Source organism: Cydia amplana, chromosome Z, assembly GCF_948474715.1.
Source record: "Cydia amplana chromosome Z, ilCydAmpl1.1, whole genome shotgun sequence".
NCBI classification, from domain to species: Eukaryota; Metazoa; Arthropoda; class Insecta; order Lepidoptera; family Tortricidae; genus Cydia; species Cydia amplana.
Genome location: NC_086096.1, coordinates 23903135 through 23929508, shown reverse-complemented (window position 1 = coordinate 23929508; position 26374 = coordinate 23903135). Strand labels below are relative to the sequence as shown.

At 37.5% G+C, this 26374-nt stretch overlaps 2 protein-coding genes across 2 annotated transcripts in view; both read right to left on the bottom strand.

Moving 5' to 3' along the window:
* LOC134661306 (proteasome subunit beta type-6) overlaps positions 1–26374 on the bottom strand; it is a 265514-nt gene that overhangs the window by 31800 nt on the left and 207340 nt on the right. The gene's annotated exons all lie outside the window — the stretch shown is intronic.
* Positions 1381–6345, bottom strand: LOC134661281 (protein hunchback). The gene is made up of 3 exons (XM_063517272.1): positions 6015–6345; positions 3901–3995; positions 1381–3781 (listed from the first exon to the last, which is right to left on the bottom strand). Exons 2-3 carry the CDS (start codon positions 3991–3993, stop codon positions 1994–1996), a joined length of 1881 nt encoding a protein of 626 aa, XP_063373342.1. The 5' UTR covers positions 3994–3995; positions 6015–6345; the 3' UTR covers positions 1381–1993.

Sequence of the window (26374 nt, the reverse complement as noted above, 5' to 3'; positions counted from 1 at the left end):
CATGAGGAAACAATTCAAAATTTGCATCTAATTGCCACTCTTGTGGATGAAATGCAACGGTCTCACCAGTTTGTGAAGTGTCAACAGAGCTTTTACGAGCTGGAGTTGTGAAAAAAATATACCTACCTAATAAGCTAATAACTAAGGCAATTAACTAATTACTTAACCTAAAGGTGTGCTAAATTTCAATCAAATCCGTTAAGCTGTTTTTGCGTGATTACTGATTAAGTAACAAATATTCACATTTATTATAACACGTATTATAATAGTGATTTTGATTACAATCGATCGGAAATCGCAGAAGAAACATTTATCATCTATACGATTACCTAAGTGAACAATAGTGTTTTAAAATCTCTTTTCTACTGTTTGCTAATAATAAATACCTAGTCTTGAAATAAAGTCATATAACACACATAAATTGAACTTTAAAATTGCCAAGAGCCGCCTTTTTAGGGTTCCGTATTTTAAATTAAAAGTAAATGACATAATTATCCACACCGTGCAGTCAATTCGCGCTAGCGCATAGTGCTTTGCCTTACATGCACACTTCTAGTCATACTTAGGTATCACAATTATTTAAAAAAAATCTGGAGCATACGAGATCCTTCACCCTTAAGTAATTTTATTTCTTAGCATAGCAATAAATAGCATACACAATGTTTAAAAAATAACAAGCAATGTCATAACACTATTTAATCCTAGTAGGTACCTATAAATTGTAGTTTTAATAATTAATTAATAACACCCAGAACATCGACAAAACATTTTTATTTTATTAATACATATTCTCGGCACACAAACAAAAGTTCCCATACAACACAAAACAAATAAATTCGTGTGAAATATACACAAAAATGCGTGGATCGCATACATAATAATATTATTATTATATAGGTAGGATTGATAGCAACTCATCCGCGCCCGCTGTCGCTCCGTTCCCCTCGTCGCTCGTCAGACCCATGAGCGGCGCGGGGCGTTCTACCAACAGCTATCCATTTATTATCAAGTCATAATTACATGTCATTAGTGACTCTAAAGCGAAAGCTGTCCTATGTAATAATATTAATAATATACAATTAATACAATGCACAACACTGTCATACAATGTAAAACTGGACATTACGCAGCTACCGTTTTTAACCACATTTTACACGAGATAAACTTAATGAGGATAAATAAATTAAATAAACTCTTTTTAGGTTAATATAAATAGGTACAATTTGTCACGGTAATTTCCGTACATGCAGCTATAATTAAGTTATTAATATTAAATTATGTAGGTACTTGGGTAAATATTTTACACTCATGTATTTCAGAGCATCACTACTAACGCTAGTTGTGTGCGTCTGATCTATAGGTAACATTACCGCGAATGTACATTTAATACACATTTAAATGTAAGTTAAAATAAATGCCTCAAACATGCACGTTCAAAATAATGCTATTTCATTTTGTACTTAACCAAGATTACAGTCTTGTTTACAAATTGGTCACTCTAGATTCTACTCGAATTCAAATCTATACCCTAAACTAAATATTTTAACACAGGGTTTCACGTAACTCTACAGCTATGCTCTATTCGTGTAGGTATATACGAGTAATACTTACTTTCATAACTTAACTTTCATTTTGCCTACTACCTACCTACCATTGCAAGCACATTCATATGAATACCTACTTAGATTTTACGGAACATTTATAAGGTTAAGAGTTGTATAATGATTAGGTACAGCTGTTCTTTATCGTCGTACCAGTTCACATAATGAGAAATAAGAATTGTATGTATGTTACACGTTGACTTATTTTAAATCCGTAAGTATATTATTTATCTTTGGTTTTATATCTATACAAATTTCCTATTAATTTACAACCCATAATACCTTCATTAGAATACTAAGAATAATTTATATATCATTTGAAATATGTATATCTAATTACTACAAGTGTTACATGAAATCGTGGACTAGGAGGAAATAATATAATCTATTTCTTAGGCGTGTTGTGCGCGGCCTAAGTGAATGAAAAATGCCACACGATCGGCGCTGCGCTCGCCGCACTTGTTGCACATGAAGGGATCGTTGTAGCCATGAAAACCCATGTGGATAGTGTGCATTGTGAGGTCCCCGAAGGTGATGTCGCAGTAGTGGCAGCTGTAGGCGGGGGCACGCGCGGCCGCAGGCGCGGGCGCCGCGTCGTTCGAGGCGTCCGACTCGGAGTCGGAGGGCGGCGCGGCGCGGCGCTCGTCCTCGTGCTGAAGCCGCAGCGCCGCAGGCTGCAGTTTGAAAGCGCGCCCTTTTCTCCGGTTTTTCAAAGCCGTGGTAGGAGTAACGGGCGTCGGCTGTTCAGCTGGCGGCGGCGATTCACATTCGGTTGTTTTTGCATTAGTGAGATCGAGTGCGTCGTTACTTTGACAAGTGGAGGTGGTTTGATCTATTGTGGGTGTTTGCGGTAAATCGTCTGGAGACCTAGCAGGTGGGGTTGTCATTCGAACATCCAAATTTGACTCCCCGTAAGACAGACGTTGATGCAAGATTGAAGGAAGTGGTGACGGCGGCCGCTTTTCAGTCGGCGAGATGCCCGCTGATTTGGGCGACGTTCTTGGTTCGTAGTTGTTATTCGGTGGAAATAAGAAAGAATGAGGTAAAAGAGGAGGTAAATAAGGCAGATTAACAGGGAAATGAGCGCCTCCGAATAAAGAATGTGACTGAGGAACACAGGGAGGTTGATTATTGTTGTTTATACTAGCTTGTTGATCAAACATTTTCGACATCGGTTTTTGCTTCGGTCCCCGACGAGTTCCGTACACGTCAATTATTGGTAAAGGATTTGGTGTACCGTCCATGTTTAACACCATAGCTGGATTGTGTTGATACTTGCGCAAGTGTAGTTTTAGAGAATGACAATATTTGGTAGCGTAATTACAATCAGCGCATCTGTACTGGTATACATTCGAATGTGACTTGAGATGGGAGTTGAGCATGGACTTGTTAACGCACGAATATGAACATTGACTGCATTGGAATGGCTTCGAACCAAGGTGGTTTCTCATGTGGTATTCCAGGTGATGTTTGTACTCAGTCACAAACGGACATTTTCTGCAACATAGCATTTTTTCTGGTTTGATATGCTCTTTACTATGTTCCCAGAAACTGAGTTTGGTTACCGCAACAAACTCACATTGTTTGCATTTGAATGTTTTAACTTTTCCGTGAGAGTTTACAGCGGGCACCCGAAGTCCAGGCTCTTCATCAAAATCTTCTTCTAAACCGGAACCCTCCCGGCCATCGTCGCCATCATGTTTCATGCCTTGCGGCGCGCCGTCGAACCCGGAGTCATGGAAACGCTCGAATGACTTATGCTCCTGTTCTCCGTCGGGAGACGACGGTGTTTCGGGCGGAGATTTTGGCGGCGTGGCGTCGGCACGCATTAGAGGCGTCGACACGTGCGTCGGCGGCGCGAGACTTCTTGGCGAATATTGAGACGAATATCCTGGCGAAGCATCACGTCCTTCAGCTTTTCGGGTTTCGAAACCGGGAGGCGTAAGCAAGCTGTAGGGAACTCCGCTACGATAGGATTCTAAATGCATACCGAGATTAGCTTTAGCTCTCAGAGGCATGTTATCATAAAACGGCAAAGGTTCGCCGCCGCTGCCGACACTGCGAGGAGAGTGCCCGTTCGAATCCTTGCTTGAAGACGGGGACGCACTGTGGAAACCGTCAGAATAGAAACCGCTCGTCTGTTCCTTCGAGAAACTACCATCTTCCATAGGTTCAGATTTCTGTAACAAACATTTTGATGTTGTGGGTAAAGTTGAAAAGTATAAAGTCATTAAGTCACACATTTAATCAATACGGCAAAAGTAAAGGGTTCAAATCGAGTATGTATTAAGCTACGTACCACGATAGGAGGTGGTTGCAGCAGGGCGGCCCATGGTTGCGCGTGCGGGGCGTGGGCGGGCGGCATGCCGGCGGGCGGCGCGCAGCTCAGCATGCCTGCAACAACACCACCGTTACTACCGCGCTGATGCCGTGCGGCTTCTACCTCAACCTTCTCAACCTACCCCAACTCGCACTATATTTAAATTAAAATAATAAAAAAACAGAAATTGTCCATCGTTCAGTACCTATTCATTTTTTCTATACTATACATTTTTATGTTGACTATGTTTTTTAAATAAAGATATTATTATTATTATTATATTATTATATTTTACTGTTTGAAACCACAAGAAAATGAAATCTTTAGCTTCTAATGCACTAGGTTTGGTTCGTACTGACATGTACTGACTAATTAACATAAATATAGACTTACATAAAATTTTAATAATATGCTGCGAATATCGAGCTATTTCATTCAAAACGTTAAGTATATTGAGATTATTTTATAAAATACTTGAAAGACAAAGAAAGTCCAATGTATATTTATCTAAATATAAATATAAAAAAACACCTTGAAGTATGAATGCAAGTTCATTTCGAAAAGTATTCATTTAGAAATTCGTATTTTTTAAATACCGTAGGTGTTTATTTAGTAAACATTTGCCTTATATGTTAAAAGGTCACATAATCTATAAAAATAAATACTATACCATACATATTATCGGTAGGGTAGGTATAGATACAATATACAATGGATGCGTGAGAATATATTATTCATTTTCCCGTGAGCGTTATGTTTTATAGCGTAGGTAAGCTTGATTGCGTTCTGCTGATGAGGCATCCTTGCTTATAATAAAGGATGACTCACGCTAGACCGGACCGGGGCCGGGCCGGAGCTTACGGCGCTTCGTTTTCTATGGAAAGCACCACGTGATCACCGATCACCCGTCATAGAAAATGACATGTCGGACGACTCGGCCCGAGTCCGGCCCGGTCTAGCGTGAGCTGCGTGAGTCATCCTTAATGAAACCAAACTGCCGATGCCGCGCTTAAACACAGTCTGTGTAATACTTATTGGTGAGTCTCATTAGATAATAACTGTCTGACAAATATATGACGCTCTTATTTGGCTTCAAATGGTAACGATAGTGGTTTTTAAATAATGGGGCCTGTGTTTTGAAAACTAACGCCTATACATAAGTAGGTACCTGTTGTTAAACTTAAATTGCAGTGTGCAACTGTTAATGGTACCTTGAATGGAGTTGGCTATAGGATGTCCCAAGAAGTAGTGATATACTGAAGCTGGGAGGTAGAGGACCTAGAGGGCTATCTGAATCACCCCCATGTATGTTCCGCGATTTTTCGTATTTTCGGAGTTATGATTTTTTTTTGTGTTCACAACTTCACAACTTTATTGTTCACAACTTCAAGGGCGCTTAGAAAAATAAAACATACTGGGTAATTTTATCTTTCTTGGCATTTAATTTTTTTTTAATTTCATTCAGAGATCTAACGATAGTAAATGTTACCATACTGAATTAGCCTATCTATCAGCTTAGCACACAAAAAAAAATCAAGCATCTACCGCAATAATTCACGTCACCATAAATAAAAAGCTCATCGTACTCGGCGATAGGTGAAAAATTTAAAAAAATCATAACTCCGAAAATACGAAAAATCGCAGAACATACATGGGGGTGATTCAGATAGCCCTCTAGGTCCTCTACCTCCCAGCTTCAGTATATCACTACTTCTTGGGACACCCTGTATAAGTACATGTATATAATTTGTACATAGTACACAAGTAACACGTACAGTTATAAATTGAACCACAAATTTAAAATTCTGATGGTCAAGTCTTAAAGATGACCAGATTGTTATTTAATATTGATGAAATAAACAGACTGGAGATAACTTAATATTTATATTAATTTGATTTGCGTTAATTTTGTTTTGATGTTCTCATGTATTTATGAACAAAATATGTAGGTAGGTTTAACCCAAAAAAAGTAAATCATTTATTTCTTATATTTCTAAAAATACCTACATATATTAAAGTAAAATGAGCATGAGGTAAAGAAAGTACATAATTCTATTTACAAAAAAATATTTAAAATGTTATTCATATCATACCTGTCTCACAGTCTCGGATTTCGTCAAAAACACAAGGCACTATATAAAACTTGTAACATTGGATTCACTACGAAGTCTTAATGTCGCGTAAATGTAACGGTAAAGAATGATTGTATTAAGAGTAAACACTTTTTGGGACAACCCTTCGTTTCGGTGGCCGGGAGCGGTGTGACCGCTGCTCCGCGCTCCGTGCAATACACTGAACAAAAAAACTGTCAATTTTTATGCCCCAAACATCGATATTGTATTCTACATTCGTAGGCGACGAGTTTTCTTGAGTGAACGAGACAGATGTATGAGCAGATACGTGTGTTTCATTCTTACACCCTCAGCCTATTTTATTTGAGCCAATACGATGCGGTCGGAGTTTGCACGGGGAGGGGATTAAGTTATTAAGTTATTGTTTATACAATATTTATAAAAAATAACTGCCACTCGATTAATCTGAGCTGACCACAGACAAAGATATTCTTGCGTCAACTTTTATTGGTTGGTTATTTTTAGTTAGTTAGGCCTGTAGAAGGTAGGTAACAAAACGTCGATTTGTATGCACGGGTATGAGTAGGTATGACCTCAGCAATATTATTTATATCCATAGGTAAACATAAAAAATGACCTGTACCTACTAATTATTATTGCCGGACGCGTTTATTATTATTATAGATTATACCTATTTATACCTATATTTATTTCCTACAAAGTACATAAATTGATATTATTCGAAAATAAATTGAAGCATTAAATAAGAAGAGCTTAGCAGGTTTGGAGTTACGGGTCGATAAATGCAGTTCAAGGTACCTACTTACGTAATTTAGACTGGCAAACAAGTTTTTTCAGTAACAGTAGAACATATATTTTACTGCACTAGTTTCTGCACTAGAGCATTTTAGTTTCCAACTACGATTTTTTAATTTATTTGCGATAAGAAATTGAAATTTGGTTTTAAATGGATTTGTTATATGTACAATTGCCATTCTGATATTTAACTCCCCATTCCATAAATAACGTTACTTTTATCTAAATTGTTATTTGAAAGTACACTCATGAAATGCTATAAAAATTATGTTTAAAAACGAACTCGGGTGAAAGGCATCATTCCTCCCTTGGTTAACAATCTAATCTACTATACTTATATCCACAGACCACCTCAACTACTAGACGACGCACATAAGATAATCGAGGTCACCACATGTAATTAAGAGCTCCCGTACAAATTAAGTATACTTACCGCTTATTTCATTTGGCACAATTATGGCCAGTATAGTCCGGCAAGAAATTGTAGAATACTATTGAGGGCGCCATTTTTAGCGTAAAATGGTTATAATCATGGCAAAAATTTAGTACCTATGGATTTTTTTTAGTTCCATTTTATTTTATTTCAACTATAGATTTTACATAAATAAAACTTAGGGGTGTAGGTGTAGGTCGACCTGTGTTAAATTGTCCTACATATAATATTTATTTATGTGATTCGCCACACGACAAAATAACGTAATTATAAGACACCCTAAAACACCCCAATTTTCTGGGAAATCTGCCTCTTTTTTCTACTGACAAGGTCGCGCGCTTTGCCAGAGTATAATAAGAAAACGCAAAAAAAATATTATAAGTCTTGTGCGCCAAATCGAAAACTATTTTGGTAAATATGTACCTATGCGTTCCAAGAAAATAGCGAACTTTTACCCAAGCCACATATTTGACTAAATTGTAAGGTGTAGAGACTGTAGAGATTGTGAAGGCTTGTAGAATTAAGGCGTGTAGAGTTAGAAGCTTGGCTCTACATGAGATCTGATAATTTTTTGATAGTGTGAGCCATATGGTCTCGCCTTTGCAACATTTTACAGGAAAATGGTTTTGAGAGATATTAATTTAAATACAATTTTAACGAAGGTAAATTTGGCTGCCCTACAACTTCGATATCGTCTATCGAGATGTTCGAGATGTTAGTAAACTTTTTATTATAATGCATTTGTCATTAATATAAAAATTCTGAACTCATATACAATATTATATGTATAGATATATTGTGTGACAAAACTACTTGAACATGCCGTCATGCCGTGTAGGAGAAAATACCGAGCTCTATTAACGTCTGCGGATGTTTTACTTTTCATAATAAGTATGTAAAAGACATTTTTTTATTTTACTTAGATTATATAGATTTATTAGTAGGTACATAGCAAAGAATTCAGCGTTTATGTATTACGTATTTTGGTAACATTTTAAGTCTAAATATTCAGGCATACAAGTCAAGGGCGTTTCGGAGCGTAGAGGGGCGCGTGCTGAGCTTTTTACGCCGGCCCACCGACCAATCGCAAAGCCGCTAAAAAGGGAACGTGCTTTAAGTTTTTTATACTTATTCGCTACGTGCCATACACATAATTATGATCAGATTCCATGACACATTTATACTTACATTTTTGTTTCAAGTAAGCTTTGTGAGTTTTATTTATTAGTCATAAGTTGTATCTATCTGAAGATTTTGTTGTACCATTTAATTACTACCTTTATGTTTTTAATATCACCATAAACTGGCCATTAGGTACATTGCTTGAGTAGTAAATATAATTTTTCACGGTGCAACATAGTTATCACTCATCATGCCGTTATTTTACAGCAACGCTGAGGCAAGTGCTTAAAAGTGAACAGGAACTTCCAAGTTCCGCAGACAGCGATTTCAGATAAAAAAAAAATTAATCACGGCGCGTCTCGATCGACGAATATTTTAGTGTCTTAAGAAAGCCTCGAGGTTGTATTTTGAATATTTGAATGAATACGCCTCGTGGCGGTGACGTAACGTGCGGAGCGGGTTTGCTTGGTGCTTGGTATAATTACACGAATACTTAACGGTAACTCGATGGCTTCAAATGTCAATTTCAATTAATCGCGGCGCCGTGTACCTGCATGGTTAGTGTTTTTATAATTAGAAGAATTTTCTTAGCGTCTGGTATTAATGTTCTTTTAATACTCCAGTGAGTAACGATCAAGGAATTTGTAACTAAGTAACGGTACATTATTAAATCAAATATTGCTTGTAATTTAAACCTGTGCTAATCTGTAATGATCTTTAATTATTATTTTCTGCTATAGGTATAGGTACAATATTCTTTTGTCTGTTATTTTCTGCTTATTACTTTTAGCGGTTTTAGTATAGGTAACTACACAAAAGCCTACGACATGTAAAGAGCAAGCAAAATATAAGAACATCCCAGAGTGGCTGCATTGGCATTTCGCTTTTGTAAGTCATTGTACATATTAAAGAGATTCAAACATATCGTCCCTTAACGGCATAGTATGGAATATTTAAAATTCTTGACTGATCCCCTTGTTTTAGGTATATGTCCCGTGAAAGGTACACAACTGTCAGACCCTTGTTCACGACGAAGCCAAAACACTTGATATTGGATAATAGCGAACAATGTTGGCATACATTATAGTAGCATTACTCGGTACAGTACCGAGTAATCATCGGTGAGGGAATAAGATTCCGTTATAGTATTTATTTGTCAGATTTTTTAAATTGTTTTCATTTTGGAAATCAACATAAAATGTAGATGTTGTACACTGCTATGAGCTTTTAATTCATTGAACACCTGTCCTGTGTGTGTGTGTCCTGTAAGTCCGAGAACAATATTATAATAAATGAAACAAAACTAATATTAATATGAAACAAACAGAGACAAACGAAATAAAGTCTAACGCTCATTTAATTGTCACCTATTTAGGCATAACGGATTTTATATAATGACACGGACTGTCCTAATTAGTAAGTACTCGTTCAGATAAACTTCACTGCATTATTAAACGTTGACAATAGGTAATTATGTAAGTACCAAGACTTGTTCTTTTTTTTTGAGTAGGTACATAAAATACGAATTGGAAAGGTCGCAGTCAATCTCACTACATTCCTATAATTTATATTTTTATGCATTGAATCGTTTTAGCTGTGCCGTTCATTGAGTATCTTTAATTTACGTGATCGTTAATCTTTATTCGTCATATATAAAAATAAATAAATTCGATGCCTATGGATAGTACCTATGACTCTATTGAGTTTTTGGTGAACCGCGAATCTCAGTTCAGGGCGAACTACCGGTTTATTTCATTAGTCGGCAATGTAACGAAATTCGCATACGAGTCCTCGAGCCTGCAGAAACGCGCGGCGCGGGGCTAAAATGCCTTCTCGTTCATCGCGCACTGAAAGTGCCCTCATGGAAAGCACCGAGTAAAAAGTAATGCCCCCAGCTTTTATGGCTGTTGCGAGTCACGGTCTTTATAGCAGAGGGGCTGAGGTCCAAATGATACTGCCTACGAATGACTACAATTGATATATCTTAGTACGAATAAACAATGCATTACCTATCTGAAAAAATATCGTAGGAGACATTAAATAGGTACCATAAAAATATTAAGAATAATGATTGTACCTGTAATAAGTTTGTTATTACCAAGACAAAACTAGCACTGTGCATTAGATTAGTTATTCGTACCTAATCAATAATGATGTACCAGAACTGCCCTGAGACTATATAAACAAAACGAGGCACAATATATACTTACAGTCGACTTTACTTTGGCAGTTCTTCGTCCAGAAGACCGTTGGCCCCCTCGCATAAAAAATGATTGTACCTTCAAATCTATCCCGAGGCAGGGTCGCTCCCTCGCAGCCTCCGACCCTCCCTCCGACCACCTCCTCCGTAATGTGTTACTCCCCCGCGTCCGTTACGTATATGAATAGCTCTGCCTTGTGAAAATAATTATTTTGAGTGTGTCTCGGTGATTGCGCTTACGACGATTAGATAACAAACAAAAAGTCGAAATGATAACATCCTCCTTTTATGAAGCCGATTAAAAAAGGAACCATAATCATAACACCCGTTTGTAACAAGATCGACTTATAAAATTTAGTTACCTGGTTTACTATTTTTCTTTTAAATAAATTACTGGAATGTAGGGAAGTAAGGTTATTATGTTGATTGTAAACCTAGATATAAGTCAATAACTTTTTTGTAATGTTTGATTGTGCTTGTACATACCCTTGCCAACTTTTAGTTCATTGCTCTAGATAGGTAAAATGTACCTAAGTCCGTCTAAGCTAACTTAGCTAATTTTGGAATGACTTGTTAGGACAAAGTGAGAGAGTGGCATTATAAACGTCATATTTTCACAGAAATTGGACATCGATGTTGACATTGCCTCACTTTGTCATTGCAAATGCCATGTACGGATGTGGTTGGCTTGGTCCGACTCTACAGACATCGCAGCTGAACTAACTCAATACGTTAATATACACGCACGAAATACAGAAATAAAAAAAATATGTAATAAGCAAACATATGACGGAATACGAATGTTAAGCAACAATATATAACCAGGTATTTATACAAGGACAATTCAGTTGAATAAACATATCCGCTTCGCAATTGAACTTGTACTATATGTAGTACCTACCCGAAGATCCAAGCGAATAATGTACTGTAAAAGGGACGGCCTATTAGGGAGGACGCCGAGGGCAATCACACACTAGAAAATTGGTTATTCAGTATATAATTATTAACTTTGATAGATATGTTACAATTTCAGTCTATCTTTGATGGCTGCCTATATCCGAATGCCCGTTTCGCACCCCGTTCCATTTGACAGCGAACTCATATTCTAATTTTAAATAGCGTGACTAACCAGTCACAGATAAAAAGGCTGTAAAGGCTATAAACCTTTACAGTACCTACCTGACCTACCTTCCTTATTAATGTTAAGGTACATATATGTTACGAACTTGGAGGATACAACTAAACGGAGTAGCCATTAACAGGCTTTCCCCTCTGTCGAAAATAGGCGGCCAACGGTCATACACAATGTATGGACTGACGTTTATCTGACATGGCTATTTTTACGTTACGCATACATTTGACGTTCCCCTCCCCCGCAAAAATCGGCAGACTGTTTTGTACAGAAAATTACAGACATGGCGTCTCCGTTTGATTATATCCTCCAAGTTTCCTGTCATCGATAGGTAAAGAACTATTTTGTGTTTTTTTTTTTCTATATTTTAGCACAGTACTTTCGGAGATAAATTTTCCATGTGTCTAAATGACTATTCATTGACCAGTCAAGCTACCATGTAGATTCAGGGTCAACAAGCAAAAAACGCGAGCGCAGCGAGCGCGAAATTTTTTGTGAAAAAATTGTGAAAGCGTGTTAAAAAGGCCGGGATGGGCCTAAAAATCCGAAGTTCCCTAGTGAGGCGAGCTTTCATGCGAGGTCGAAGCCGTGCTTCAGGATAAGCTCAGCTGGAGCATAGACGCCAACCAATGTCCATTGTATTAAAAAGCGAGACCGCAGGCCGAGCTTGGCGTAGCGAGGTCAAAGGCTAAGCTGAAGAAGAGGAGATTTGGAAGACAAACCAAAAATTTAGGTAAAAAGTGAGGCTGAAGGTCGAGTTCAGAAATCTCCACATTACTTTTAAGCCCGAAGCGTATTTATAAACAGCGCGGTGAGCTTTCATGCGAGGCAAATGCCAAGCTTCTGAAACAAATGTTTATATTTGTTAAAAATTAAGCGACGCCGAAGGTCGAGCTGTAAGAAAGCAGCGCTCTAACACGAACCAATCGTCAAATGTACTCAACAATAATATGTGTCATATGTACAAGAGTTACTCGGAGGGCCGAAGTTCCATTGATGAGGTTTTAGGCCCTCGGGAGCCTGAAATTCGAGCTCTACATTACAGACTTTAAAAGCTATAAAATAACATAATTTACATAACCATCTAATGATTGTGTGTCTGAGAAACTGATATTGGACATTAGCTAAAAGTAGGTAACATAAAACATTTTTTTTTAATTTGGTAATATGAAACGTAGAAATGTAGGTATATTATTATTAGGGCGAGCGAAGCGAGCCCTATCACTATTCGACAAACTATGCATTCTTGTGGTACACTTTACGGAAAAACTACTGCACTATTAGGTTTGAGATTTAACATAATAATTTAAATTCATGTCTAGATGTGTTATCAAACATAAAAATATCATCTTATAAACTTAAAAAAATAAAATAAAGTAATAAAACTTTGTATTACTACTAGCGCCATCTGTTGGCAAAATAATGAGTTAACATTCGTGCTAATGTTAATAAAATCAGATGGCGTTAGTAGTAAATTAATAAATAAATAAATATTGGACATTCTTATACAAATCGACTAAGCCCCAGAAAAGCTCAATTGTGGGTTGTGGGTACTCAAACAACGATACCTATGTGGTGTTTTCAATTTCAATAATGTCGATGGCGCTTACGCCATTAACAACGATGAATACAAAAGTGGGTTAACATTTTGGATTCAGACCCACCTCGCTTCGCTTGGTTTGATTCCCAATTTAGCAATTAAGTTTCTGTGAATACCTACTAGAATAATCAATCTTGCTGTGAATATACTGCGGAGGTCAATTCACTCGTATGTGTGACGCTCATGAACTGATCAGTCATGTTGTGTTAGCTAACTTAAATCGGGTATTTTCAGTTCGAGAAACAGTTTTGGCGCCATTCATTTTTTACGTAAGACGATTTTGAGGTGAAGGGGGGTCGAACATATCTTATTTTTTCATTTTTTTCTTACTCGGGGGAGGGAGGGGTTTTCATAGTTCTTACATAAGTAAGATGATAACAAAGATGCGATTTTTTATAATTTCTATGAAATTATGACGTTTAAAATAATAACAAATAATAATAATACTTCTACACTCTATGCTATCAAACACGGTGCAGAGTTAGCTTAAACGAGCTCAAAATAAGTACCTTTGTCCTCTACAAACGTACGTACAAATAAACATTCATAAAATATTTTATTGAAAAATAAACACTAAAACAAACCAAACGTGTACCTACTCATTTTTTCCTTTAGATTTTTACGTAATATATGGTAATATAGGGGCGGGAGGGGGGAGGGGGTCAGCTTATTCTTATTATTTCTAGGGGAGGGAGAGGGTCAGAAACTGGCAAAATTTTCTTACGTAATTAATGACTGGCGCTTTTAGTGTTACTATTGCTTGGAACTGCTAAAATTATAAATAAAGTTATATTACAAACTTCAGTGACCTAGGGCCGATACGTACACGACTGCAACTTGTTTGTAACTGCAACATATATAGATAGACACACTCTGTTTTGGACATCCGACTCGGTACCCAAGATAGCTGATGCTGAACCCTGACAGTACCTAGTGGAGCTCGGGTTTTATACAACAGCACACGCTGTTTTGGTCATGCGACTCGTCTTGATGAGTACTTAGGAAAGTAGTACCCAAGATAGAGCTGATGCTGAACCTTGGCTGTACTTAGTGGAACTCAGGTTTGGTGTAACACAGGCACACGCTGTCTTAGTCAATCGACACGTCTTTATAAGCACTTGGAAGAGCAATACCCAAGATAGAGCTGATGCTGAATGCTGAACCTTGGCTGTACCTAGTGGAACTCAGGTTTGATGCAACATAGACACACTCTGTTTTGAACATCCGACTCATCATGATGAGCACTTGGGAGAGCAGTACCCAAGATAGAGCTGATGCTGAACCCGGGCTGTGCTTATTGGAACTCAGGTTAGGTGCAACGTAGACACACGCTGTTTTGGACATCCGACTCATCATGATAAGCACTTGGGAGAGCAGTACCCAAGATAGAGCTGATGCTGAACCCTGGCAATACCTAGTGGAACTCAGGTTTGTTGCAACATAGGCACACGCTGTTTTGGTCATCCGACTAGTCTCGATGGGCACTTAGGAGAGTAGTACCCAAGATAAAGCTGATGCTGAACCCGGGCTGTGCTTATTGGAACTCAGGTTAATTGCAACGTAGACACACGCTGTTTTGGACATGCGACTCATCATGATGAGCACTTGGAAGAGCAGTACCCAAGATAGAGCTGATGCTGAACCCTGGCAATACCTAGTGGAACTCAGGTTTGTTGCAACATAGGCACACGCTGTTTTGATCATCCGACTCGTCTCGATGAGCACTCAGGAGAGTAGTACCCAAGATAAAGCTGATGCTGAATCCGGGCTGTGCTTATTGGAACTCAGGTTAGGTGCAACGTAGGCACACGCTGTTTTGGTCATCCGACTCGTCTTGATGAGCACTTAGGAGATTAGTACCCAAGATAGAGCTGATGCTTAACCCTGGCTGTACCTAGTGGAACAGTGTACCTGGTGGCCAGTAGGTATCCAGACGGGATAGTTTTTCGCTCAATTGTGTGGTGTGGACGCAAAAATTAAATTCAAGGACATTGGCTCGCTGACCCAACGTTATGTAGGAAAGCCAGTTGTCTTCCTTACAAAAAGTACTGGGCGACCGTGTAGGATGTAATAAGCACTTATGAAATTGTATATTACGTGTGGATGATATTGGCAATATGATTTTGTCGTCTGGACACGTTTTTAATGGACAAAGTAAAAGCTGTGACAGACAGGCGTACCGGACAGCAACCGGGGTCCGGTTAGTACATTTCTTTCTTGCTCTCACTTATAGCTGCGTTCTTAACGGACTTATTACGTACCCACTCGATCGAACATGAAACAAGCATCGGATTGGATCAAAGTCGAGGTCCGGTACGTTTAGGTAGAAAAACTCCGCGAGCCCTTACAAAGCTCTGCTTTTTGCTAGTTATTTACCAAGTCCAGCCCCCTACTATTTAGTACTATTTAGTATTTTGTAGTTATTTAACTATGATTTTTAAACCGGGACAATTTTCTTATCGGCCGGGACGCCGGGACACCATGCTTCAAACCGGGACATCTCCCGGCGTACCGGGACGTATGGCAACCCTACGTTAGGTTCATCTTCATACCATACACTACATACTCGTATCTGGGGGCACGGCAGTGTCCCCGCCAAGACAAGCAAAGCGAAGCGCAAGGGCACTACCTACCTTTTCTCGAAACGCTTCGTCGTTTTTTTGTCCCATTTATGCTAAAATTACCAAAAAATTGAGTTACTCACAATGAGCTCTTTCATTTGATATGTAACAAGATATAGTTTGAAAAACTTTATTTTTTAAGTTTCCCATTTACCCCCCAAAAGTGGCTCCCATGTTTAAAAATCATTTGTTTGCGTTACATGTCCGTCTTTGAGTCACAAACTTGCATATGTGTACCAATTTTCACCTTAATTGGTCCAGTAGTTTCGTAGATAACAAAATAAAACCCGTAGGGGTAGGGTCAAAGACTAAGTAATTAAGTTCGACTCACGCTTGACTGCACATTTCTAATAGGTTTTCCTGTCATCTATAGGTAAAGAACTATTTTGTGTATATTTTTCAAAATTTTAGACCCAGTAGTTTCGGAGATAACCCCGGGGAAATGGTCATTTTTTGCCTATTTTCTTGAATAACTGCTAAACTATTTATCCTAAAATAACCGAAAAAAAAAATGTGAGTTACTCACAATGAGCTCTTTCATTTGATATGTAACAAGATATAGTTTGAAAAACTTTATTTTTTAAGTTTCCCATTTAGCCCCTAAAAGTGGCTCCCATGTTTAAAATTCATTTGTTTGCGTTACATGGCCGTCTTTGAGTCACAAACTTGTATATGTGTACCAATTTTCACCTTAATTGGTCCAGTAGTTTCGGAGAAAACATTAAAAGAAAAACCGTAGGGGTAGGGTCAAAGACTAAGTAATTAAGTACGACTTACGCTTGACTGCACATTTCTAATAGGTTTTCCTGTCATCTATAGGTAAAGAACTATTTTGTGTATTTTTTTCAAAATTTTAGACCTAAAGTCTATTTTTTTATTCGGTAGACTAAAATGACATTTCATAGTATGAAATGACACATGATGTTCATACTATGAAATGTCATTTTAGTCTACGGAATAAAAAAATAGACTTTAGTAGTTTCGGAGATAAGGGGGGGAATGGTAATTTTTTGCCTATTTTATTGTATAACCGCTAAACTATTTATTTATCTTAAAATTATAAAAAAAATACATTTGAAATTCTTACAATGAGCTCTTTCATTTGATATATAACACGATATAGTTAGAAAAACTTTATTTTGTAATTTTCTCATTTACCCCCCAAAAGTGGCCTCCATATTTAAAATTCATTTATTTACGTTACACGTCCATCTTTGGGTCACAAACTTACATATGTGTACCAAATTTCAACTTAATTGGTCCAGTAGTTTCGGAGAAAATAGGCTGTGACAGACGGACAGACAGACAGACGAGTGATCCTATTAGGGTTCCGTTTTTTCCTTTTGAGGTACGGAACCCTAAAAAGCGGCCAAGTGCGAGTCGGACTCGCCCAAGAAGGGTTCCGTATTTAGGGGATTTATGAGAAGAAGAAAGAAGAAGAAAGAATAATGTAGTAATGTGCTTTGGCCGGAGATCCTGGCCATATAAACGAAAGTATTTTCTTTACCAACATTTTATAATATGGTAAATGTCAACAGTGTCACAGCGTCAGCGTACATTTTTATCAACTAAACTAACGTAAAGCACATAAAGATAATATTTAACATGAGTGGAGAGAGGGATTTTGTAGGCTATCCGAAACAGGAACTTACAGAACAAAATACTTCCCACCACCCAGATCTGGTGCGAGTCTATACTGACAGAAATAGCTGCATCTTTATAGGATGCTCAATTTCTCACCTCTCAAAGGTTAATAATTTTATAAGACTGAATTTATTATGTAACCACAACATATATTTACCTTCTGAGAGCCTAGTATGTCACGAACATTTACAAGAAAACCATTGGATCACTTTGAGGGAAGGCCCAGTCTACCATGATTTTGACGAAACACATACTTTGGATATAGTAAATCTATTCAAGCAAGCTTTAAATTTCATACATTTTACAATATCGAGTGTAAATAACCCCATGTTTTAAAGAACACAGGAGCAGTATGCAAATGTATTATGTTTAAGTTGGTATTGGAGTATAGTGTGTTCAGTTTTTTTTGTCATTACAAATATAAATTTTGTCTAATTTGATGAATGATTTTTATTTGTAGTATCTAGTCGCTAGAAGAAAATATCGTGCACTCGGTGTTAAAGTTATGGAATTTCTGTAGTGGGTAGAACATTCCAGAAGGCCGTAAAATAATTAACTACGATATTAGAGTATAAAATAATTAGTGTATTTTTTTAATAATACTTATACAACAAAATATCAGACTTAAATGAAAAACAGAAATACATTCTAACGGTACTGTGTGTACTCCAAAGTTACGTTTTAAAAAGCGAGCCTTTCCATGCTAATCTTTTCAAAAAGAATCCGACTTCCATATCGAAATCAATGAGCATAGTGTTACTAAATGAGATAAACTCATCACGTCGAATCACTTCTTTTCGTCGTTTTTCAAGAAGGACACCTTTCATTTTAATCAGATAGAAGTCAGAATCCTTCTTCAAAACATTGAGAATGTTCACCAAATTTGGCTTCCTTTTCCCAACCGACTTATTTATTTTGGAATGCCACCCTTCTAAACTATTTGTAGTGCGGATGAGCTGCCCAAAGATTGACCACGTTGAAATGAAAGAGTCGCTCTTGAGCCAGTAAGTCTCCATGTATAGCTCAAATTTAGCCAGGCCTACGTCATCATCTGGCATGTCATTTAAAATATAGGCCCAACCATCTTTCATTAAATACGATGGCAAGAACGGTAGTGCAGTAGCCAAAGCCACAATTCTTTTTTGACTTTGTGCTTTTGTGATTTTTAATTTCTGTGCCTTTCTCCAAACTTTGGAGAAAGGCACAGAAATTAAAAATCACAAAAGCACAAAGCCAAAGTGCTCTCGCGTAGTGATAAAAGCAGCCTTTTACCACTGCTTGCGGAAATGTTCTTTTTATCGCACCCATTGCTGCTGACTCATAGTCCGTCATGAATTGTTGAGGATTAAAGCCTGGTATCTTAGATTTAATCATGTTCAGCATTATATTATAGGATTCTGCTCTTTGGTCTGACATTAAGGTGTAAATGACTGGGACAACGTTAATGAATTGTGGGGAAGAACCAATATCTGCATGTATCGTATACAATTGCTGAAATGGCCGTGGGCAGCTATGGAAAGTCCCATCACCAAAAAAAGAGGTATGTGTCGGTATGAGTTCTCTAGCCTCTTGTGAGCAAAATGCGATAATGCGTACATCATCACAAGCAATATCCTCCAGCAAAAAAGGTTTAAACACAGGTGGTACCTCTACCTCCATGATATTTTCATACCTCGGTTTTTTAACCTTAAGACCTTCCTTCCTTTTATTGACTTTTAACTGCATTGTACGTTGGTATTTCTTTTATGATTGCGAGACCAGCATCTTTCAGTGGTGTCACATGTTCATCATATATGTCTTTTATGGGCGTTAAACTGTTACTTGCATTGATATAGTATAAAGAACTGGATACCCAATCAGCCGCCAAAAATGGCCCCACAAAAGTGATGTCAAAACAGATCATGCATTACTTTTTCGTTTAGTCTTGTTTGAAACGCTCAAATGTGAAGTTGTCAACAATTACGAAATGTGCCGTTAAAATATGTAAAAATAACAATGATAAAACAAGGAAAAAGGATGGAATGTATTTCTTTCAGTTAGTTATTTGGATAGCATTACATAATTTATGTAATCTGGTGGTAATTTTATGGTTTTGAATAAATTAATTTGTTAGTACCAAAGAAGGGATGTCAAGGAACAAAAATCTAATGAGTCGATGTGAGGTCAATATTTTTTTATATTTTTATATGGAATTCATAAGAAATAATATTATGTTTAAATTCAAGATTTCCAAGAAAACCTATGCGACGTGCAAAGTGGACTGCTATTTAATTATAGCAAGAGATAGGGGTGATGCAGTTTTAAACAAGGCAAAACGGCACTTGTGTGTTCGGCCCATTTCCCTGTTTCCGACATATACACCACCAATAAGGGCTTATATCGACTAACTGTAAATGCTAAACCTGTCTGAACACAGTGACAACCACAGGATTTCTTTTATAAAGTATAGGTAGACTTTATAAAAAAAATCCAATCAGTATCTAAATGTCCCCGTGCACCCGTGTTATGAGTAAATGTAGATCTTAAATACACAGTTATTTAATAAGTAGAATTTATTTCAAGGAAATTAGTATTTAAAGACGTATACTTACGAATTAAAAATTTAATTTGTTTGAATTTGAACCACGAATTAATTTTATTTGAGCTCCCGATTAAATTAAATTTGTTTTCTAATTTCAATTGGTCTTCCTGTACAGTAATACATATTAAAGTGTACCAAAGTGACTCCATTCGTTCATTATTCTCGTTTGACGTTGTTTGACGTAAATACGTTACGTTTAGTGCCATCGGACTAAATTTTTTAACAGTGTTGGTGCTTATGTTTGCAAATTTGACACTTAATGCTTACGACATTAAGCTCTTTTCTGTACGAAACATTTATCTTGACTCAATATTTATGTAAGCGTTTTTATCATAAATGCAAATGGTGCGAAACGTCATTGGGATCCACATTTCTTGACGTTTTTGTTCTGCTTTGTGTGTCTATTTCTTTTATATTAAGTCAGTGGTTACTTGCTGCCTCTTTCATTAAACAAAATTGTTTGTCAATTTCATTTTTGTGCAAATCAGGAATACAAGGATGCGTCTTGAAATTTGAAATGCGAGAACCCTGTAATTATAAATACATTAGTAGTTACGTGCAACAATGTTTTAGAAAAAAGAGATAGATGTATGTTCTTCGTATTACACCGTGTATACACGTAATAGTGCTGATTATTTTAATTCTTGTTTGATGTACGGAACTCCAAAAATTCACAGGATAAGTTGGCCAAAAATTACTTACGTGTATAGTAATAGTTCCTCGACATTTTTCCTCTGCTTTTTTTTTGCTGCACACCTAGAGAATGGATCCGCTGCTGTACGTTTTATTGCGGTAAAATTGGTAACCGTTGTATAGTAACACCACGCCACCTTTACGTGTTAAGTACACCAATTCTGGTTCTTTATTATCTGGATCCATGCTTCGTCCGACCAGACATTAACATATAATATTGATAACCAAATGTTTCAATCTCTCGCATGCAAAGCAGGAATAATGTTCGTAACACTTATCTATTGACATTAACATTTGACAATGTCATTATGTTATTTTCTAAGAAAGTTACCTAAATACGCAGTAATCGCAGTATGCAGGTTGCATTACTCATGGTCTCGAACGCGTGATCTGACTGGTGGGACCACGTGGTCTCAGTAAATGATAGTTTCCAAAGTCCTTAAAGCCTAAGCCTAAGGAGATGTGATACACGGGCGACCCCCTCCGGCAAAGTACATTGGTCAACTGTTCAAACACGTTATATAAAACTACTTGAAGTCGCTTCACCGCCATTTTGCATCGTTCCGTGTCGCGAGACGTTTCTCTTAAAAAATGGTGACTTGTGCAGTATTATCGTGTAAAAGGCGATCTGATAGCTCAAATTCGCAACAAGATCGCGTTTCCTATCATAAATAAGTATTTATACTAACTATTAAATATATATTGAAGTACAATCTCCATTTAAAGAAAAAACCGTTGCGATACATAAACGACAGAAAAATGTAAACATGAATACAGTAGTACGGGGACGAATCGGTCTTAAGGGATGTGACAAAGTCAAAAAAGCGACTCAACATTTGAATGATTGAATGAATCATTCATTCATTCAATCACTGCAGTTTGTTTAATATAGCTGATCAAGCAAATAATGTCAGTAAAAAAAGGCGCGAAATTCAAATTTTCTATGGGACGATATCCCTATCAGCCCGGAAAACCCGCGGGCGACAGTTCATTCCACAGTTTAGCTGTGCGTGTACACAAATACAGACAGCCATACATACAAACAATCATTTTATTGGCTACCTAATATCTTCAATGTACAGAATTTTCATTTTTACAATTTTATAATAAATAGTATAAGACAATTCAGTTCATTCATCAAACTCATTTGACTCATTCTTTAGATGTGACCCATCACTATCATGTTCGTGTGTATGCTGCATAGTTATGTGAAAACTCTGTCTGTGGGCGTGTAATTTTTGATGTGTTGAAATTTTTTGTAGTGTCCGTTTGTCGCAACAGCAAAATCTGTGTCTGTTGAGTTACTTATCTTTTGGTGGTGTGCTGTAGGTGTTTACCTCGCCCCCCGCTTAAAGTGGTGAAAAAATTTGTTCGAAGAGTTTACGTTATCACATCTCCTTAGGCTATATACTCAAAGCCAAAGTTCGACTTATTAATCGGATCAATCAGAAAAAAGAAGTTCATATGTTCCTATCGGTAGGACCACGTGGTCTAAGAAAATTACAGTTTCAATAGTCCGATAGTTTGGTAGGATCAATCGGAAAAAAGAAGTTCATATGGTCCTATCGGTAGGACCACGTGGTCTAAGAAAATTACAGTTCCAATAGTCCGATAGTTTGGTAGGATCAATCGGAAAAAAAAGTTCATGTGGTCCGACCGGTAGGACAAAGGCGGTAGGACCACGTGGCCAGAGGGGTATGGCTTTGATGAAAAAAAAATTTTTGAGTTTCTGTTCTAAGTATGGGGAACCTTCAAAATTTATTGTTTTTTTTTTCTATTTTTGTGTGAAAATCTTAATGCGGTTCACAGAATACATCTACGTACCAAGTTTCAACAATATAGTTCTTATAGTTACGGAAAAAAAGTGGCTGTGACATACGGACGGACAGACAGACAGACAGACAGACAGACAGACATGACGAATCCATAAGGGTTCCGTTTTTTGCCATTTGGCTACGGAACCCTAAAAATGCAAAATGAGACATCTGAGTATATATATCATTGCGTTTTTTTTCTACGAGTATAGGGCCAAATATACATTTTTTTATGGAAATCCTATGATATTTAATTGAATATCGTGTTCAAGTAACATTATTATATAATTTGTAGTTTTCTTATTTTGCCTTCTAGTAAAAGTCCTTTGAATGACCTAATTTACACAAATGTCGATGAAAGTAAACGGAGCCAGTTCAAAACAACTTAGGGATCAATTATTTTCTTGAACAAAGCACACGTGGCGCGTTTTCGCTCCAAATCGCAAACCGGAAGCAAAAAACCAGTGGCAAAAAGCGAGAGTGAACTTAAAAGCGCATTCTGCAAAAATAAGATAATTTATTGCTGAACGCTAAAATGAAGTGAGTCTGATTGTTTCCCCTACGGTTCTTTATTAAGGTTCGCCACGTTTTGTGATCGCCACTGAGCTTTTGTCAATTACCGGGTAAACTAGGTAGAAATTGTTTTGGCAAGCTACAGGATGGTTTAAAAATAATTACCTACTTTAAATATTCTTAAATTTATTATAAATAAGATTGGTACCGAATGAATGAATGAATAAAAGTACTTACCTACGTTTTAAATTTTATTATTCTTATTTCGCTTCAGGCGTACCTATTACTAGCAGGCTAGACACTATTATGACAGACAAGAAAATTTTATATTGATACATGCTTATGCATCTTAGCATGTCTATATTTAAGCACCTACATACCTACTTTAATAACTAAATGTGTGCAAACATTTAAAAAGTAAATAAGCTATATACCTATACTTAACATTTTTAACAAGTTTAAAATTAGCACTCCAACTGCATATAGGTACCTAATATCCAGTAAAATTACATCTACGACATTTTTTAAAATACAGCACCCTAGAAAAAAGCATGCCGAGTAACCTATGAAAGTGAGTGTATGGGGTTTTTAGTAAAAGCGTCAAGCACGGCGGCGCGGCGCGGGCGCGGCCCGGTCACATCAGCTGCGCCATAAATCACGCGCCGCCGGACAACGCACGCTGTCACTGGCCAGCAGGCCCCAGCCCGAGCGTTCCCACTGGCTGCACGACCGACGGTGAGTCGGCCAGGGCGGAACCAGTGCAAAGTGACCTCGAGAACCGCAATAGATGTGCATAATTGGAGCTTACGATTCCGTGTTCAATATGCGATTAAAGCGACTCCTCAGTCGGGCATTTTCAATACCGAGCGATAGTCAGTTGTCATTGTGCTAAGCTAGCGACTCGCAGTTTCGAAGATAATTGCTTACTAACAGTTCTTTGTCCGAAGGTACCTAGTGTGCATGAGCGTAATCAGTAATCTCTCACATCACATTTTGGTACGCCAGTTTCTCGTCCAAGTCAAGTGCAATGGTGTCGACGTCGTTGGGGTATGGCAAAAAGAAGAAGGCATAAGGTAGGTACCTCTTTTACCTAATACTCCTAATAGCGTATAGGGTACACTTCTGGTGACTAACTTTTTGCGCACGAGGATACAAATAAGTTTTAGTTTTAAAGTTACTAAATTAAATGACTAATGTGTTGGTCTGTTAAAGTGCGTATCGAAATGTTTGCTAGAAATCTACCTATGGTTAAATAAAATAAAGTCACGACCTATGCGCTTAGTTATTACATATCTTCAATCTGATATACATATTATAAAACAAAGCCCCCTGCCGCGTCTGTCTGTCTGTATGTTCGCGATAAACTCAAAAACTACTGTACAGATTTTCATACGGTTTTCACGTACCGTAAAATGGGGTGAGTAGGTGCAAAACTGACATTCAAACCTTGATAACATTTTATTTTTACATATGCAAACTGAATGGTGTATATAATAAGTGTTCCGGACGTTTGTATTTTAGTTTTTATTTTATTTTGAGTACTTCCCTTTCATAACTTTGACGATAAACAGGAAAACCCACCTCACCCCGTAGTCCCTCGCATTTGGGGTGAGTTGGGTTTTCATACAAAGGTGATTTTGGAAGATTGTTGGATCGATTTTTTTTTATTATGAGTATTACTATAGCTCCATTTTAAATTGGAATACATTATTTTTGTAGTAGTAGCCTTAAAATTTCATCTCACCCCCCTTTCATTCCTTCTCTCCCCATTCATAACCCTACTCTCCCCGCGAACCCTACTCACCCCATTTTACGGTATTAATAGAGTGATTCTTGAGGAAGGTTTTGGTGTATAATTTGTAAAGGTTTTTGTGTAAATTCGTTGAACTACCCGTGCGAAGCCGGGGCGGGTCGCTAGTAATAATAAGTGTAAAGTGAACATAACTTCGTGATACCACTTGCGACGTTTGCGACGACGTCTGGCATCAGCAGTAGTAAAATAAATAATTACACAAAATGAAATGATGGGTACAAGTGGAACGGGCACACGCCACGCCGCACTCAGGAGCGCAGGCAGCTGCCGAGCTTCCACTTCCGACCGTGCAAAAACATCGCTGCGCCTGCCGCCGCGCCGACGTCCACGTCGCCACGGCCCGTCGGCCCGCCGCCGGCCTGCCGTTATTGCCATATCAACCAAATCACATTTCATCAAAGGTTTTGTTTTATTTGGCGTCTGTATTCAGCTAATAAATAGGTATAGGTATAATATTAATAACAACTGCTGCTATAACCGCTTAATCAGAAGAAGACATCAAAGTACCTACGTACCTATCTGTCCAATAGGAAGGAACCAGGAAGGAACCTATTAGTAAAAAGTAAGTAATACATAGCTATGTTTTGTCGCAAAAACATTTATTCGTAGAGTACATTGCCAAAAATGGACACCTCTCAGCATGGTACCGCGGCCGTCCGTTCAGTGTTCAGACTGCTCAGCGAGCTGCGGCTGCGGAGGACTTAAAATCACTGCATTTTACTTATTAAATTTACATAACCTACCCGTGGTCTAGTTTTGTTTAACTACCTTTCAAATAGCTACCTACATATCTAAGTATATTTTGTTAAAAATATCAATTAAATTAATACCACAACGACGTTAACATTTTGCGGCAAACGCGACCTTGGTTAAGCCCGGGAGCTTTATCTGTTTGTACAAATTCTCGGAAGGTCTTCTTACAGTAAATATTTGCAACGAAAGAGAAATTTTGCAGGTAGCCTTAATGGTTTTTATTGTAACCATAAAAATTATACATTAGACAAAAGTTTATTAGCTCGATTTTACATGCTTTAAAAACAATTATTACAACAAAAAACTTTCTGGTCGGTTTATCTCATTCGTGTTACGGGAGTCAGCAGGTTCATAAAAAACGGGGAACCTTTTTGTGCCGGTACTTTAGCTGCAATACCGCGACGTAGAGCTGCGATGTGTTTGTTATTGCACTCAGGGTTCCTTAAAAATAAACCATCACGCTGTGCTGGTACGATTTTGCAATTAATGCACATTACCTGAGTGTACTTAAGTTAGTCACTAATGACGTAGCTATAACGCGGGCTATTGTTTTGATTTTTAAATTAATTATACAATTTACAGTTATTTTGGATCCTATATCTATATCGTCGTCTTCAGAAACGACTCTTTTAACACTGACATCCAT

Excerpts from the sequence above, each read along its gene's own strand:
- LOC134661281 (XM_063517272.1), bottom strand. The coding sequence starts at position 3,993 with ATGCTGAGCTGCGCGCCGCCCGCCGGCATGCCGCCCGCCCACGCCCCG. Across the intron at positions 3,782-3,900 it reads TGCAACCACCTCCTATCGTG|AAATCTGAACCTATGGAAGA; the intron begins GTACGTAGCTTA and ends TGTTTGTTACAG.